The sequence below is a fragment of the Staurois parvus genome, unplaced genomic scaffold (genome assembly GCF_062004578.1).
Source record: "Staurois parvus isolate SC_StPar_1 unplaced genomic scaffold, SC_StPar_1.0 ptg000124l, whole genome shotgun sequence".
In the NCBI taxonomy this organism is placed as follows: Eukaryota; Metazoa; Chordata; class Amphibia; order Anura; family Ranidae; genus Staurois; species Staurois parvus.
In genome coordinates this window covers 1,554,406-1,570,489 of record NW_028317920.1, presented here as the reverse complement: position 1 = coordinate 1,570,489, position 16,084 = coordinate 1,554,406, and the positions used below count along the sequence as shown (strand labels likewise).

General features: G+C 37.9%; 1 protein-coding gene across 13 annotated transcripts in view; it reads right to left on the bottom strand.

The window, feature by feature from the left end:
- The window catches only part of FOXP1 (forkhead box P1), a 1,001,617-nt gene that overhangs the window by 20,243 nt on the left and 965,290 nt on the right, over positions 1-16,084 (bottom strand). For all 13 annotated transcript variants that reach the window (XM_089672250.1, XM_089672252.1, XM_089672255.1 and 10 more), the window contains 3 exons: positions 6,244-6,445; positions 5,830-5,906; positions 2,032-2,133 (listed from right to left, as the gene is read on the bottom strand). In XM_089672250.1, the coding sequence (XP_089528376.1) occupies positions 2,032-2,133; positions 5,830-5,906; positions 6,244-6,445 (381 nt within the window). The remainder of the gene's footprint in view (positions 1-2,031; positions 2,134-5,829; positions 5,907-6,243; positions 6,446-16,084) is intronic.

The following is a 16,084-nucleotide window of genomic DNA, read 5'->3' as shown; positions in this document are numbered from 1 at the left end:
CTGATCGAGAAACAATTTCCAGCATGTGCACAAAAGTTGATCTAATGATTGACTTTTGGTGAGCGGGGACAACCGCACACAGATCAAAATTCAGCAGGTCTCTGATGAACCATGCTGAATTTCAATCAGTGCATGGGTAGCTTAAGGAATCATATGCTATTTCACTGTAGTTGTATTATTTTATCTGTTTTAGTTTTTACACAGTATACATGGTTTTGCATTAAATTTTTAGACATTTTCCAGCTCTTTATATAGCAGCGTTTTCATTGGTTTTTGCACATAAAATAGAAAAGGAGAATACAAACTGCATGAATACTGAATGAAAACAGACCTTGCTTATTTAATCTGGATTCCACTGGTGGAGATGTGAAAAAATGGAAACCACCAGACTCAAACTAGAAAATACTTTATATCCTATTGAAAAAAGTATAATGTGAGTGTTTCCATGGACAAACAGGAATTAACAGAAAAAAAGACCCATATTGTGTTCTGATCTCCTTCCCCCTCCTGGAAGGAAAAGAACAGCAAATAGATCAAAAATGGAAAGAGTGCCATACCATGAAAAATGGCCACTCTGCACAACTTTGAAGTGCAAATACTTTGTTTTACTAGTTTTGGATAGCATAGGAATGGGAAAAAAAACCTGAGTTTGAGATTTAATTGTTGTCTGTGCCCCAAGAGGTTTCAACCATTCAATACAATATTCAAAAAATTTGATTTTGACCTACCAATGATTTAGTTTAAAGTCCACTTATTTTATTTGTCAAAAGTCAACACTGTACATTACTTCTTTGATAAAGCTAGACATTTCCAATTTGGAAACAATAACTTCAAATGAATATTTAGGCCCTAAATTGTTATTAGGCTTAAAACTTAAAATGCTCGCATGGGTCCAACATCTTATTCCCCATCCTCATATAAGGTTAGAGTATATTCACATAAGAATTCTCTCTCTCTAGCTCTTCAAGTAGTGACCAGAAAAATGGATGTCCCTTATGGTCATTTCCTAAGGTTTGTAGATTTGCAGAGATCAGTTTGGTGACCAGTGTCATTTTAGGCCACTAAATATGTATATATAATACAGTGAGCCTTTCAACATATATGGTTCCTTAAAAAGTCATAGTTTAATACATTTCAATGGTAATACCAAACATTGGTAATAATCTTGCCTTTTTATAACTTAATTTACCCCTTCCATCAACATGTTACTTTTTTTGTGTAATGAACAAAAGTATGAAAAAATGGACCAACCACCAATCCCCAGGGACTTCACAAAATAGTCTACAGACACTACCACTTTTTAGTTAACTGACCAATAAATATGAAATGGTTATTAGGGGAGATTTACTAAAACTGGAGCACTCAGAATCTGGTGTAGCTGTGCATAGAAGCCAATCAGCTTCTAACTTCAGCTTGTTCAGTTAAGCTTTGGCAATAAAACCTGGAAGCTGATGGGTTTCTATGCAAAGCTGCACCAGATTTTGAACTCTCCAGTTTTAGTAAATAGCCCCCAATATGTATAAAAAGCCCAACTTTTAATTAAGTATAGGATATAATATGGAAGAATTAAAACTCCTGTCAGTTTCTTTTTTGTCTGTGCCCCACTGGGAAGATTACCTTTCCCTTCCTGTCCAAAAGACTCAACAAAAAGGAGGAAGAAATCTTACCAACGTGAGGGAAGTTGCCTCTTAGATGGTAGTCACCGGAATAAGTGTCCCCATTGGAAGATTTTTTTGTCTATTCCTGTTCTGGTGATAACTCAAAAGGTTTGATTCTCCAATAATTTCAGTCCCAGTGGTCATTAAGTCAAATACAGTGAATCTTCATGATAGGACATATATAAATAAAAATTTGACAGGGGTTCTAACCTACCCCTACTCTATCATAACCACAAAATAAATTTTCATTTAAGATGAACTTTAAATATTTGCTGTCAAAGGATTTAGACTTCTTGCTATATCAAACATCTGCCCATGGGTTTTAGAGATGTATAACTTACATTTCTTAGAATACGCAGTAAAAAATAAATACCTTCCACGTTGCTGCATTGCGCCGAAAGTAGGCAAACATTCTCGTGAACCAATTGTAGATTTCATTTAGTGTTAGTTGCTTTTCAGGGGATTCAAGAATTGCCTATATGAACAATAATAGCAGGTTATAATAAGAAGTGTTTTCTAGCTTTAACACTTTTACATTCTGTATTCATAATTAACTGGTTTTTAAGCTCAGTACCATCTATCCATGAACTGTTGAATTAAAGGGAAAATATAGGGTCCTGCCTAAAAGTTCTGAGATCAGAAAACATCCAACACAAATCCAGGTTCATAAAGACATGATTTGATGAATTTGGTGTGGAGAAATTCGAGTGGCCTGCACAGAGCCCTGACCTCAATTCTACTGTACACATTTGGTATGAATTAAAACAACATTTATGATCCAGGTCTTTTTGGCCCACACCAGTACCTGACCTCTCAAAAGCTCCTACTGATGAAGTGGCTAAAATTCACACTAACAGACTGAAAAATCACATAGAAAGAATTACTAAAAGAGTAGGAACATCTCAATGTGGGTGAGAGAAAGGAACTTTTGAAGGGAGTTCTTGATGTTGGAGTCAACAGGAGGTATAAGAAGGCAGCAGGTTATGGAGTCAAGTAGTCCTTTACTGAAATATCACTTTGGATGGACTGACTCTTTAACAAATATTATTAGGAATTCTCTCTCTTGCAAAACTATATTGGTCCAGCATGGCTCAATATAAGTATCCATATCTGATATCCAGAGGGCTGCTGGGGGAAGCTGAAAATCAGTACACTAGTCTGCGCTGCATATAGTGATATCAGTGATCTTCTGGAAGCTGTTCTAGTGGATTCCCCTCTGTAGACTGAACGCGTGGGGGCTCTCACTTGCCCCCCACCCCACGCCATTCAGAGAACAATTCATTTTTTGCAATTAATACAAGGTGTTTTCTGATAGACAAGCTGAAGATCATAAAGTCATCTGCCCCCCCCCCCCTTACAACTCAACTTGCATTACATTGTACTCTAATTCTGAATGGCCTGGGGAGGTTACTGTTCTTGGGGATTTTGGTACGGCATTTTGGAGGGGTTTGGATAAAAGTGCTTATCCTTTAAAATGGGGAAGTTTAGTTGCATTGGGATTAGGAAGTATACATTGTTCACTGTTGTCTTCCTCTGGTGAAGCCTGTGTCAGAGGATTACTTTACTACCCTAAATGGGAAGATCGTTTGACATATACTCTATATAGGCAGAGCAAATAGGAAATGATCATCATAGCAGTTAGACATCAAAAGACTGCAAGGGCAGATTAGGGTAAAAAAAATTGATTTACCCAAGTCTCCAATCAAACTAGTATTTTCTTTTATTTACTCTTTCATATTAAATTTGGTTTGCAATGCAATTAAAAAAAAAATTAATTCCAGTTTGATAAACGAAACTTACAAGGGTCAGTCAATGCCATACATCACTATTTTGCCAAGACTGCAATTTTTTATATCTAGGATAATTTATTTATTATAGCAAAAGAAATTTAGCAAACATTGTAGCAAAGCTCTGCTTTTTGAAAAAGCAGTAAACGCAGGCGTAAATAAAAGTGGAATATCCCTTTAGATGTCACACTCATGTATGACATGAAAATCAGAAAATGTATTTTAAAATAAAGTTGTGTATAATTTGAGAATTATTCAACAACCTAAAATATAAAAGCACAATCACAGATCCTACAACATAATTATTTTCACTAAATGCGCATCTGTAGACATAGCCAATGCTAGAGCCACAAAAATGCATCATTCAGTGCAAAATAAATAAACCAGACTTCACAACACGATCTGCGATTAATACCTCTATTTAACAGTTCAATGACAACATTCAAAATGGAATTATCTAATTGTTTTGAGTTTTTATTTCTGTTTCCTGGTAGAAATATTAATTTATCAGTCATTCACAAAGCGGGATCAAAGAAAAATGCAAAACATTTCAGCGGCTGATTACAGCTCAGTAATTATTTAGAGCTCAGATTAATTCTAGGGATCAGAGATTACGCTAGTTTGTGATAATTGACTTGCCATCTTTAAACAGCCTCATTTTCACTGTTGTGTGAAATGAATTTTCTAATAATCACATCGTATTGTAATACTTAATCAAAAGCAATTATGTTAGATATTGCTGTTTTCAAAACTCTTTTGCCAAAAAAAATATTCTGGACTCATAAAACAATGTCATTTTGCAAACCCTTTTCATCAATGTGTGTGATTTTTTTTATATTGTACCTGAGAAATCACAAATCACTAAGCATTAAATTACAAAAAATGGCATCTTTGTTTTTATTAAAAAAAGTCATGGATCTGGCATACATTCACAAGCTGCCACTGTGGATATTTAGCTAATAAACGGACTAGTAACAAGTGACATCATTGTGTTCCATGCCACAATGATGCCACGTTTTCCTAGAATATTGATGGACTATAGGCATTTTTCCCAGTCCTATTAAATAGTTAGCCTGGTCTAGTCTGTACGAAAAACTGGGATGTTTTAAAATGATCCAGACAGAATAGGGAACTGACCTTTAAATTGTCTTTGAAGTTACCAGGGAAGAAAAATCAACAAATTTAAGAAAATCAGGGATCCCTAGATAACACTTTTTGTTTGCAGATTTTGAACTTTGTGTTCTAAATATATAGCCAGCTTTGGTTTTTCATATGCCCAAGTACCACTAGAAGTCTTGACTCCCCCGCCAACCTTTTCCTTCCCATCCCAAGACACCCGCTTCTCCTTTTACCCTCCCCCAAACCTCCTTTTTTCCCCTTTCCTCTTTCCCTTAACCTGCTAGTTCAAAAAGTTATTTCTGAAAGTGTTGTATGACTTAAGAGTTTGACTTCACTAACCAAAATTATATATTTTGCTTTAAAGCTTTACTATATTCTAAACACATTGATTTTTGGTACATTGGCTACCAATGCTTCTATAACTGGTTTCGACTCACTATTCAAAAGTGATTGCAAACCTACAATTTGTATTTTTTTTTTTTACTAAACTCGTCATGGTTACCTGCTCTGTGGAATGGTTTTCCACAGAGCAGCTCTGATCTTCACGTGCTGGCGTACCTAGCTCTTACCCTATGCAGAGTACCCCCATATCAAGCCAATTGCTTTGGGGGCACTTGTGCAGGCTCATTCCCGAGCCACATCCATTGACACACAGGGTGTGGCATGGCCTGGCCCCGAGCCCTCTCGTTACTGGCTGTGATTGACAGCAGCGGGAGCCAATGGTTCCTCCTGCTGTCTCTGAGCCTCTGGGGAGAGAGAGCAGAGAGAGCCACTGGATCAAGATCAGGCTCAGGTAAGTATGGGGGCTTGAGGGGAGAGCAGAACATAGATGGTTTTGTTACTTTAATGCAAAGAATGCATTAATGGTAAAATACTTCTACCTTTACAACCACTTTACCAGGGATTCTAAAAACTACTAATATACATGTTGAAGAATAAACAATTTTCAAACTAATCCAGGCTATGGGCAAATGAAAAAAAATTGAAACCCTCTTTAAGAGGACTGAACAACAAAGGGTAGTATTATTTTTACATTCAGCTAATACCATGTTTAAGTACAGGACATACAGGGACTGCAGCTATACCTTTATGCAGGCCTGTTCTAAGAAGAATTCAAGTTCATTTGTCCATCTGACAAGTTAATTTTCTTAGGCAATCTCACCCTAGCCCCTCTCAGCTGTCCAAAGGTACATATTTTCCTCTGGGTGGAATTCTTCTTTACAGACATTTTAAGACCAATAAGTAAACAAAGCATGCACACTTACCTGCCTAATTAAGGATGCGTATGTAAAAGGTGGCCTAACTTCTGCATTTTTGTAAAACTCTTGGTTCTGTGCAATGTCTGCAATCAAAGTGGGAAAAAATAAACATGTAAACAAAACAGCAAATTTGAGGTTTCATAGTCTTGAAAGTTAGGCAACTCACTAATCCAAGGCTATAGGAACATACTGTATTTGCAATTTGTAGACCTTGAGTATCAATTGTAGAAGTGGGCAAATCCCAATTAGCCAGTTTGAGCATGAATACCTTCTACCGGTGTCTAATCTTTTTCACCTCTTCTATTTTGTCAGCAGAGTCTAATTGCCTGACTACTTGAACTGAACTAGTGTTTCCTGACTAATCTGTCCATCCCTAGCCAATACATTCTCAGATATGGCAGAGGAAACATATCTACTCACCAGAAGAGATGGGGACATTATATTTGTCAGAGTACCGCCTCCGCATGGGTCCCACATTGTGGATGCTGGTGGTTGTAATAACAGAAGGTCCCTGGTTTAGAGGAGTGAGTGGTGTGGTTGGGGTGGTGGGAGTATGAGGTAAACTTTGAGGGGATGGTTCTGATGCAGTCTTTGATAGGGTGGCACTGGATACCAGGTTCAGCTGTAGACAACAATCATAATTAAAAAATAATAATTGTTTATTCTTTAAGCTCTGCAAATGTTACTGTTCTCTGGCATACGTATTCATGTTTGCATAAAGTCCCCTTCTTACAATTCCAGAAACTTGCAAGTCCTGGTTAGTTGGTATTGTAGGGACTTGCTAAAAATTTTAGATTTAAACCTTGCTAAAACTTTTAAGTTGTAAGTAAACAGGATTTTCACTTGGTAGATAAACCCCTGGCTTGCTTTGGTTGGTAAATTCATATTGTTGCCATCTGTGCTTTCACAATTTTTCTTTTAATTAACATTTCCCAAATGTTTCATAACAGATAAAAGGAAATAAACACAAAGATAAATAGATCATGTCAAGAATATGATGAACAACAAAGCAACATGTGGTCACACATGAATTTCATTGAACAAGTACAAACTTAGAAAAGTATCCTTTTAATGTGTACAGGTAGCGGGGGCACTGCTATCTAAACCCTGGAATGCACACCATGCAAACAATAGAAGTAATAAACAAGAGATGTCAACTTACAAATTGTGGTTTGTGTAGTCTACCACTCTGATCAAGCAGCTGCACTTATTACAGTTGGGATGACTGGGCCATAGCAACCACTGAGGAAAGGTTGGGTCCCAAGAAGCCATCCATCTTTTAGAGCCATATACCAGAGCTTCCATTATTTTTCTGGGCATGTACTACCAGTAAATTTTAATTTCTTGATGGAAAGTATATTGTGCATTTCTCTAAACTACTAGCTGTGGGGTTGAAGAAACCCACCTCATAGTGATCAGTTTACATGCAATAAAGAGAGCTCCAAAGATGGTATCTGTAGCATATAGATCCAGAGTGGTTGGGTCAAAGTATCCAAGTATACCCATAAAAGAGTTGCACCCAAGGATGATGCCAGGTACAGCATTCAGTGTAGCTATCACTTCATTCAGGTAACTAAACAATTCTGGACACTGTCATAGAAGGCAAATTGAATTATCTCAGTTTTACCCGTATTTAGAGCAGCTGAAGTCATTACGCACTTCAATTTTGAATAATAACTGTGGTGTACGGTATGTCCTATGTAGGATAAACAACTGGGTTAGTCTGCCTTACTGTTATAGAGACATTTTGGGTAACATACAAAGAATTTCCTCGCACTGATCTTCAGGGATATTACCTAGGTTTTGTTCCCACCTATATTTACTAAGGGAATTTAGGTAAACATTTAATCAGTAAAACTGTATAAAAAGGTGAGAAATCAGACCACACCTGGCCCAGAGTGCTAAATGCTGAGATTGTGTCAATTCTTATTGCCTGTAATTTCTCTTGGGCATGTAATACATGCTAAACCATCTTTTCATAGGACAGTCACTGTATTGTCATTGCTTGATGCCATTGGGAAAAAAACCCATAAGACCCCTGTGCCATTATAAAGTCATAAGACAAATTCTGGGGGCCTTTTTGTTCCAGATAAAGTGATGAAAAATGCCATTATTTTTTTTTTTTTTTTTTTTAAGTACAGCATTGGTATCCAACAAGGCCAGTATCTGCAGCATCCATGCTATTAACTGCAGAAGCCTACACTAAACTGTAAATTTTTTCCTAAACGGTTGTGGGGTGAGATTCAGAGAGAGGTACTTTGCGATGCATCTGGAAATATGAATACCCAAATAGTTAAAGACACCACCTGGAAATGTGACATAACATTACCCATTGGTTGTACCAGCAATTATATGGGTAACAGTGTTGATTTGCCCCAGTTTATGAGTCATCCAGAGTAGTGCCCAAAATCTTCAATGATGGACATGGAACTGGGCAGAGAGGTATGTGCATGCAGGTGAATAGTAATGCATCACCTGCATAGAGTGCAAGTTTTCTCTCTTGTTACATAGTTACATGGTTAGTCTGGCTGAAAAAAAGACAAAAGTGCATCCAGTTCAACCATTAAAAAAATACACTGAATAAAGCCTGATACCTGCCAGGATTGTTGTACAAGAAAAACAAGGGGCCCAATTGCCAGGGAAAACAAGAGGGGGGGAAGCAGCCATGTTGTGCACATTTCTAGATGGGTAACATGCATTAGTGCAAATCACTGACCAATCCAAAGAGCACAGGGTGAGCATAAAGGAGCTGTACCAATTTTAAATAAGTTGCTGCAAATCCAAACATTTCCCAATGATCTTTGCTTGGTACATAAACATACTCATAAAACAGCAAATTCAGGATATATATTTTAGTCACTTTAGACTAACTGACTAAAAACCAATCAGCAACCCCTTTTTAAAAATTGCACATGTGAGAGATGCAATGTGATGATGTATATGTGTATGTTTGTATTTGGTCACTGTCCAAGTGTGTTTTTTTTGTCTGGCTAAAAGCCAACAAGGCAGTGATTATGGGAGGCCATAGACATGAGAATGATTAAACTCCTATTTCTTGAGTATCTACATGTTTATGATGCATACATGATTATGAAAATAACCTTAGCCTACTGTATGAACATAATTTGAATCATATGTAGTCTCTGGAATGATTAACATATGCAGAAATAATGCAACAAAAGAAAAAAAAAATCATCATTGTTTTTTTTTTTATTTTATTATTTGCAATGCACATCCAATGAAGTGACATTCAAGTGCCTGAGCAGCCCCCACCCCATTTCATATCTTGGACTACAAAACAATAACTCTCTATGTAGTAGAGATATGGAGAGGAATTCAGTAGTTTATCAAAAGGCAGTTTGGCAGGGCTGACACCATTTCTTGTAATTTCAGTCCACAAAATCCTGTTTTTTCTCAACCAATAACTGGAAATTGGGATTTCATTTTATCTCTTTAAAGATGTGTTGCAGAGATTATTTTTTTTCCCATGACATACACTATGGGGTTGACTTACTTAAAGCAAATAGGCTGTTCACTTTGAAAACTATGCAATAGAATTTCCCCTTAGCTTAGTGAATGGAACTCTGTTGACTTCCATCATCCAATCATTTGCAAGCAAAAATGTTGTTTTTAAAAAATTCCTTTGCTTCTGATTGGGTATTCTCTGCTATATGAATTTTGACCACATTCATTAAACCAAGTAAAAATCCCATTACAAAGTGAAAAATTAGTTTGTAAAATGAACATGCTCTACTGCTTTGGTAACCTTTGTGACTCCAGTACAATACAAATTTACAGCACCTTTAATTTGACCACGCAATACTTTTTAGTGCAAGCTTTTGGGAACACTTTGGTTCTCTTGTAGTTGATAAAGAAAGCTAAGTATTTCAAACAACGTGCACTAGAATGTACTGAGTTAGTCAACAAAAAGATAATGTCTAGGTTTTCACTTTACTGCTACTGTATCTATGGCATGGTACACTTTGCTACACTTCAAACCCAAAACATTCAAATTCTTTTTTCTTTTTTGTAAGCAACCAGAGCCATTAAAATGGTAAAGCTAATTACAACCCACTCATAGATCACTGTGACACCGTGAAATTTAAAACATGACTCCATGATGTTAGATTTGGGCAGACTTTAAACAAACTGCCACTGTGTAAACCATATGCATACAATGCTTCTCACCCCACATGCAATTTAAATATACACTTTCATTTGTTGATTTAATGTAACGTCAGACTGATGTTTAGCTTTAATGTGAACAGTGTAAACATGGCTTTCATAAATGGATAGCGTCTCCAGAACTTAAAACCCAGATATAAATGTGAACTGGCACAAAGCACATTTGTAGGTGTGCTTTACATTAAACAGAACACAAAGTTCATTTTTTTGCTGTTATTTTCTTGAGATTTATCCAGAATATATAAATCAATTGCTACATACGGGACCATGTTACATTCTGCAATCAGTCAGTCTTATTACAATGTCAAGCTTTTATTTCTTTTAAACAATAAATTAGTTATACGTAAAAGTATTTCTGCTTAAAAAAATGCATAACTGTATTATTGCCATTAAATATAATTTGCCAGCCTTAACAGAGGAATTGTGCAAGTCGGTGCCAAAAAATATGAAGTCATGTTATGAAAAGGTACAGTATATGGTATTAATCAAGAAAATCTCGGTGTTTCATTAATTGATTCCAAAGAAGGGGACCTTATCAGAGAGTTATTTTAAAATCCATCTTGTAAAGGGCATAGATCTATCAGAGTGAAGGAGATAGGGGTCAGCAATCTTAAATCAAAGCAAACTATATATATATTTTATTTTTTTTTTAAATAGAGATATGAGCTAATTGTTCCCCAAATCTTTGAGTAAAATAAACAGTTTTAAAAGGAATTGTTATCCTGACAAACTTTAAACGGCAACTGCATCCTCTACCATGACCTTTTAAGTTTATCAATATAACTCCACTCACATTACCAAGCGGTTCCCTGTATCATTCGAGCTGTGATTTAATGATAATCCCCAGCGAACAGGCAAGTAATGCAGCCTTTTAACAGTTTATTATAGAAACGTCTATGTTACTCCTTATTAAATGGGATGCAGATGTTCGTTTTTTTCAAACCGGCTGAACAAAAACGCACGTGCACTTGGTACAAATTTCATCTGGGTCTCACACATTTCACCCGGTGTTATAGTCTGAAGCTTATATAATTCTGTATTGTTGCCAAGGATGGTCAAATACCATTGATTATCTGGAAAGAAGGGTCACTTTAAACTTTTTTTTTTGATGATAATAAGGCTGTTTATATGCTGCCACTGACTTTCAAGCTCAAAAGATATCAACCTGAAAACCAAAAACAGCTCTACATGGAACACACGGTCGTGTACGGCAGGCCATAGATGGTGCAATTTTCTTTCCTGCAACTATGGGTTGCAGGAAAGAAAATAGCTCAATTACTCCATCATCACAATCAGTATTGAGGAAGGAATCCCTTCCATGGAGCTGTTGTGTTTTCCCAACAGGGGGAAGGAGGAGCTGTCCCCATGGAGGGAACTCAGTGTTTACTGCTAGTGGCTATAATAGACGCCAGCACTAATTACATGTAAAATCCGACATGCTGATTGTACCGAAGTCGATCGATGGATTAACTTGGGTACAATCATCCTGCCCATACATAGATTGAATTTTGAACGGGCCCTGCTTAACTGGCCAAGATCTGAACCATCTATGGCTGGCTTAAGTATGCATATTTTTTATTGACAAGTGACACATAGGTTCACAGACACTGTTCCCATCCACAAGACACACCCATTATTGTGGATGGTGACATGTGCTACCACAAGGGACACATTAGCTGTGAGGGAAAAGTGTCAGACGGTCAAATCAGCCCCTATAAGAGCTTAAAAAGTATCTACACCCAAAAATAAAATATTTATATATTGTGGCTTACCAGTTATTAGAAGTAGTGATTAGAAATGGCTACATTTTCTGGCATTGCTGCGAATAATATATTCTGTCTATTTGTGTCTACACTCACTATTTCATGGTATCTATGGGAGCAGCCATTGTTCTCACACAGGCTGGGCTTCAGCCTGGGTTCACACTGATGTGGTGCGGCACATCACACGTGATTTGCATAGAAACCGCATCGCATTCCTGTGCAAATCACATGCGATTTCTGTGTGGTGTAATTTGAGCCATACATTTTGTTCGACTCAAATCGCAACGCATCAAATAATGCAGGACGCTTTTTTTGCCTGCACCAGAATCAGATCGCATGAGTGTTCACGCCCATGTGATCTGATTTTGCACATCACACCGCATTTTGAAAAATGATTTTGGGGTGTCAACTTAAAATACACACCCGCAGCAGTTTGTATGGACAGGGTGCGAATATGATGCGGTGAGGAAATCGCACAGAAACCGTTGTGAATTCCACACCGCATCAGAGTGAACCAGGGCTCAAACATGTCTGCCTTTGTTCATCTCCATAACATAGTGACTTGAAGGGACTACTAATTCGCAAAAGAAATAAACATGGTTTATGCTATCCTATCAGCTTACAGGAAGTGACAAGCATTTCTGGCAAGGTCAACACTTTGTTTTCTGTGCTTCCTAAAAAAATTCATAATCTGAAAAAAGGAAACAAATGTAACCACCACATTTAAGTACAAGTAACATGCAATATATTACATTTTTGTTTTTGGATTTAGGTACACGTTAATCCATAATGAGTAGGAGAGTAGTAAAGTGTACCTGTCACAGAGCACTTTTGTGGGATAAAATGAATCCCAGCAAATTAGTTACCTAGAAAGAAGAGAGAGCACAACGGTTCCCAGGGACAGTAATATGGTTGAGGAGGAATAGTGATGACACCAAGCTGTACCAGCACCGTTGCCTTTTCTTATCTGAACTAAAGCCTTACATATGCTATTCTTCTCAGACGCAGCAATACTACAAAAGTGGCATCAGATGAATACTGCAGATCCGGACAGCGCTGCAGATCTAGAAGCAATTGCACCTGCTGAAGTTCCACCTATGACATAAGTAAAGGATGAAGCTTGATGCCTATAGCACCAAATTAGATGCCATTTTTCAGGGCTGGCTATGAAATGAATGCTGGTTCCTCTCTGGTTGCTTGCAACAATGTACATTTCAATATTAATTGGCACTGCTTTGTTTGTAATTAAGCAATTTTTTTTTTACATTAAAAACTTTTGTTTATGGAATGGCTTTTCCTACCAAAAGTTGATTAACTAAAAATTCTGCACAAGTCTTGTGAACAGTGTCTTGTCTGTGGGAAGGAGGGAAATTGATAAATCTCAAAGGAATGAGAAATGCCATAAATTTACTGTCACTGAGATGAAAGCAGGAAACCAATAGAAGTATAAAATGCAGGTTAACACACCTGCACCAGTCTTCCAAACAATCCTTTTACGTCCAAATTTCAGGCTGTCCTAACAGGCAAAGCTTTGGTACTAGTGCCAAGACTTGTTGTCCTTTCCAGCCTTCTGCACATTCCTACTAGTCAGTGAGGCTGTCCGTCATAGTGATAAACCAATTGAAATGTGTGGGGTAGGGCACATCAAGACGTTCTGGCACTACATGGAAGGGCTGGAACCTCACCTGTCGAAGCACCCTGGATTTGATCATGACAGGAGGCTTTGGAAGGCTTTGGAAGGCTGCTCAAGATATGTGCCAGCACCTCTGCATGTCTTCAATACATAGTTGTAGCAATGTGTCCTCCTTCCCTCAAGTGACCATATAAACAGTAAATTATCAGAATGCTATACTGACAAATATACTACGAACCATCAGAAAATAGCAGTTGCTTATCTTTTACATAAATACTTTCTGAGTCATTGACCCAGAACAAGCCTGTAGCTAGGATGTGGCTATTGTTCCATCTCAGTCACTCTGCAATATTGAAGCCTTTGGATCATCATAACATTCAGGTAACAAGCATTATCCAAAGGAAAGGTCTTGCAGTGGCAGCCTACATATTTTTTTCAATGTAGGCTTTCTTTTAAGGGAGAAAAAAAGGAAAAAGGGGTACAAAAGTGTTAGCATTTGTAAAGAGGCCTGAACAAAAGGCTATCAGAACAGCCTTGACAAATGACAGAAATTCACGCCCACTGCTGGGTCGCCACTATCAGAAGACAGCAGCCAATCTTGGCTAATTACCAGTTGAAATTGTATTGTAAGGACTCTAATTAGGAGATGCTTATTTAGGGGATCTGTTGATTAAGCAGCACATATGAATGACCCCGAACGTCAGCGAGTGGCAGCGCAGGGTGTAGCCGAAATATTTTGCTGAAACAGTAATCTGATTTTTAAGATGGGAGGCAGCAATATTTGTAATAATAGCTATGAGGTAAACTAATTAAAAGACAGATCCTGGAGGAAAAGACTGGGGATTGCTACAGCTGAGCCTGTTCCAAAACAAAGTGCCAAATCTCAACAGTGGAGCAGCAGTGGAGTGGAAAAATGTCTGCCTGACCCCTGCTCCTGCTATTAATGTGCAGGAAAACTAATGACACATATACATATTCCCACAAAATTGTTCTAATTGCTAATTTGCCAAAGGAGCCCAGTTTCCAAATTAAACATGACTGCAATCTGTGAGGAAAGAGAGAACAAAAAAAAGGAGCTGCAAGCATTGGGTACTTCATCGTCCACATCTATTTGTAGGCTTAAACGACAGTTTGATGAAATGCTGACCTTGTCAATTGTTACTGAAGTGTTTTATTTCCTTTCCCCCCCCCCCACACTTTATTTATTCTTCAGGACAGGAAGACTTCGTTCTCTCGATCATTGCTGGCTTACATGACACTGATAGGTCCCAGAATATAGTGAAAAAGAGGACCTGACCTCTATACACAACAGAGACCAATATTGTGTGAGTTGGCTGGCATTCATTTAAAGTGGTAGTAAACTTTGTTTTTTTTTAAAAAATGCTGACAGACAGGATATTTATGACAAAAGGGACTCTACTGGTCTCTTCTGTTATAAATGCTTCCTCCTGCCTGTCAGCTGTCATGTACACGGAGCCGTACATCTGATCTGTGCCACTGAAACATTATCGCGGCCTGGCCATTCAACTGGCTGAAGAAGAGAAGATTGAAGTGCCTGGGACCCCCATGATCGACCACAGTGCAGTGCTGGAGGGCTCGGTGTGACAGGTAACTCTGTCATAATGTGCTAATATGCTGTGCATACTAGCATACTATGGCATATCCTACCTGGGAGCCCCTAAAAAGAAGAAATGGCAGCGGACTTTACTACTGCTTTAATAAAGTCCACTGTTTAAAAAGCATGTCTCAGCAAATGTTTTACTTTTAACTGTTATCCTGTAAAAAGAAACAGCTTTTATTATTCTCTGTGACCAACATGCAGGGGCAACGACTGGGGGGCCATATTAAAATGATGCAAGCACGTCCCCAGAACTACATCTTCCAAGAGCCTTTTTCCTACCCATAGCATGTGGATCTAGAAAGTCAAGGCAGCACCACTGTTTTGCTGGAAAATAAGTCAACATATATGTGCAGTGGAGCAGAGCAGGGGTGGGGATAGGTGAAGTTTTGCAGTTCAGCAGGCAGGGCTGACTAAGCTGCTTTGGATTTCAATGCAGCAATTACAGTGTTTGTCAGCCCAAATAGGAAGTTAGGAACACATTGGATTTATGGCAGATCAGCAAGTAGCTTTCTGTACCTACAGCAGTTTTAAAGGAATAGAACCTGGGGGAACGTGCATGTACAGGGGAGAAGTACTGAAAACTATTTTATTTTGCTCTGTTGGCACCTTGTCTGATAAATCCTCCTTCCCCATATTTTGTTTTCTCTTTTCTATTTGAGGAACAACAAGTCAATATGGCAAATTTCTTTCATTTTGTTTCTTGCTGCCTAGAATTTCTCTTTCTTAAAATGATGAATGAGTCATCAGTAATTTTCATAAACAGGCAGTGATGTAAACCCCTAATCAAAATGGATTTCCATTAACTGTCCTGCTTAGTACACATAATTGTATCTTTTTGTTTTTTTCTAAATGTATTACATGGAAATAGTAGCCAGAGACCAGGAGGATGTGTTTATATATTGACTTAAAGATGGGACTTAACCCTTTACGGATGGAGTAACAACAGAACACGAGACCCTATCTACAAAATTTGCCATCGTGGTGTGGTACTGTATGCTGCAGGGCACAAAGATTTGCTATTAGCAGCGCCAGTCTACTTAGGGTAGGAATTGATGATTT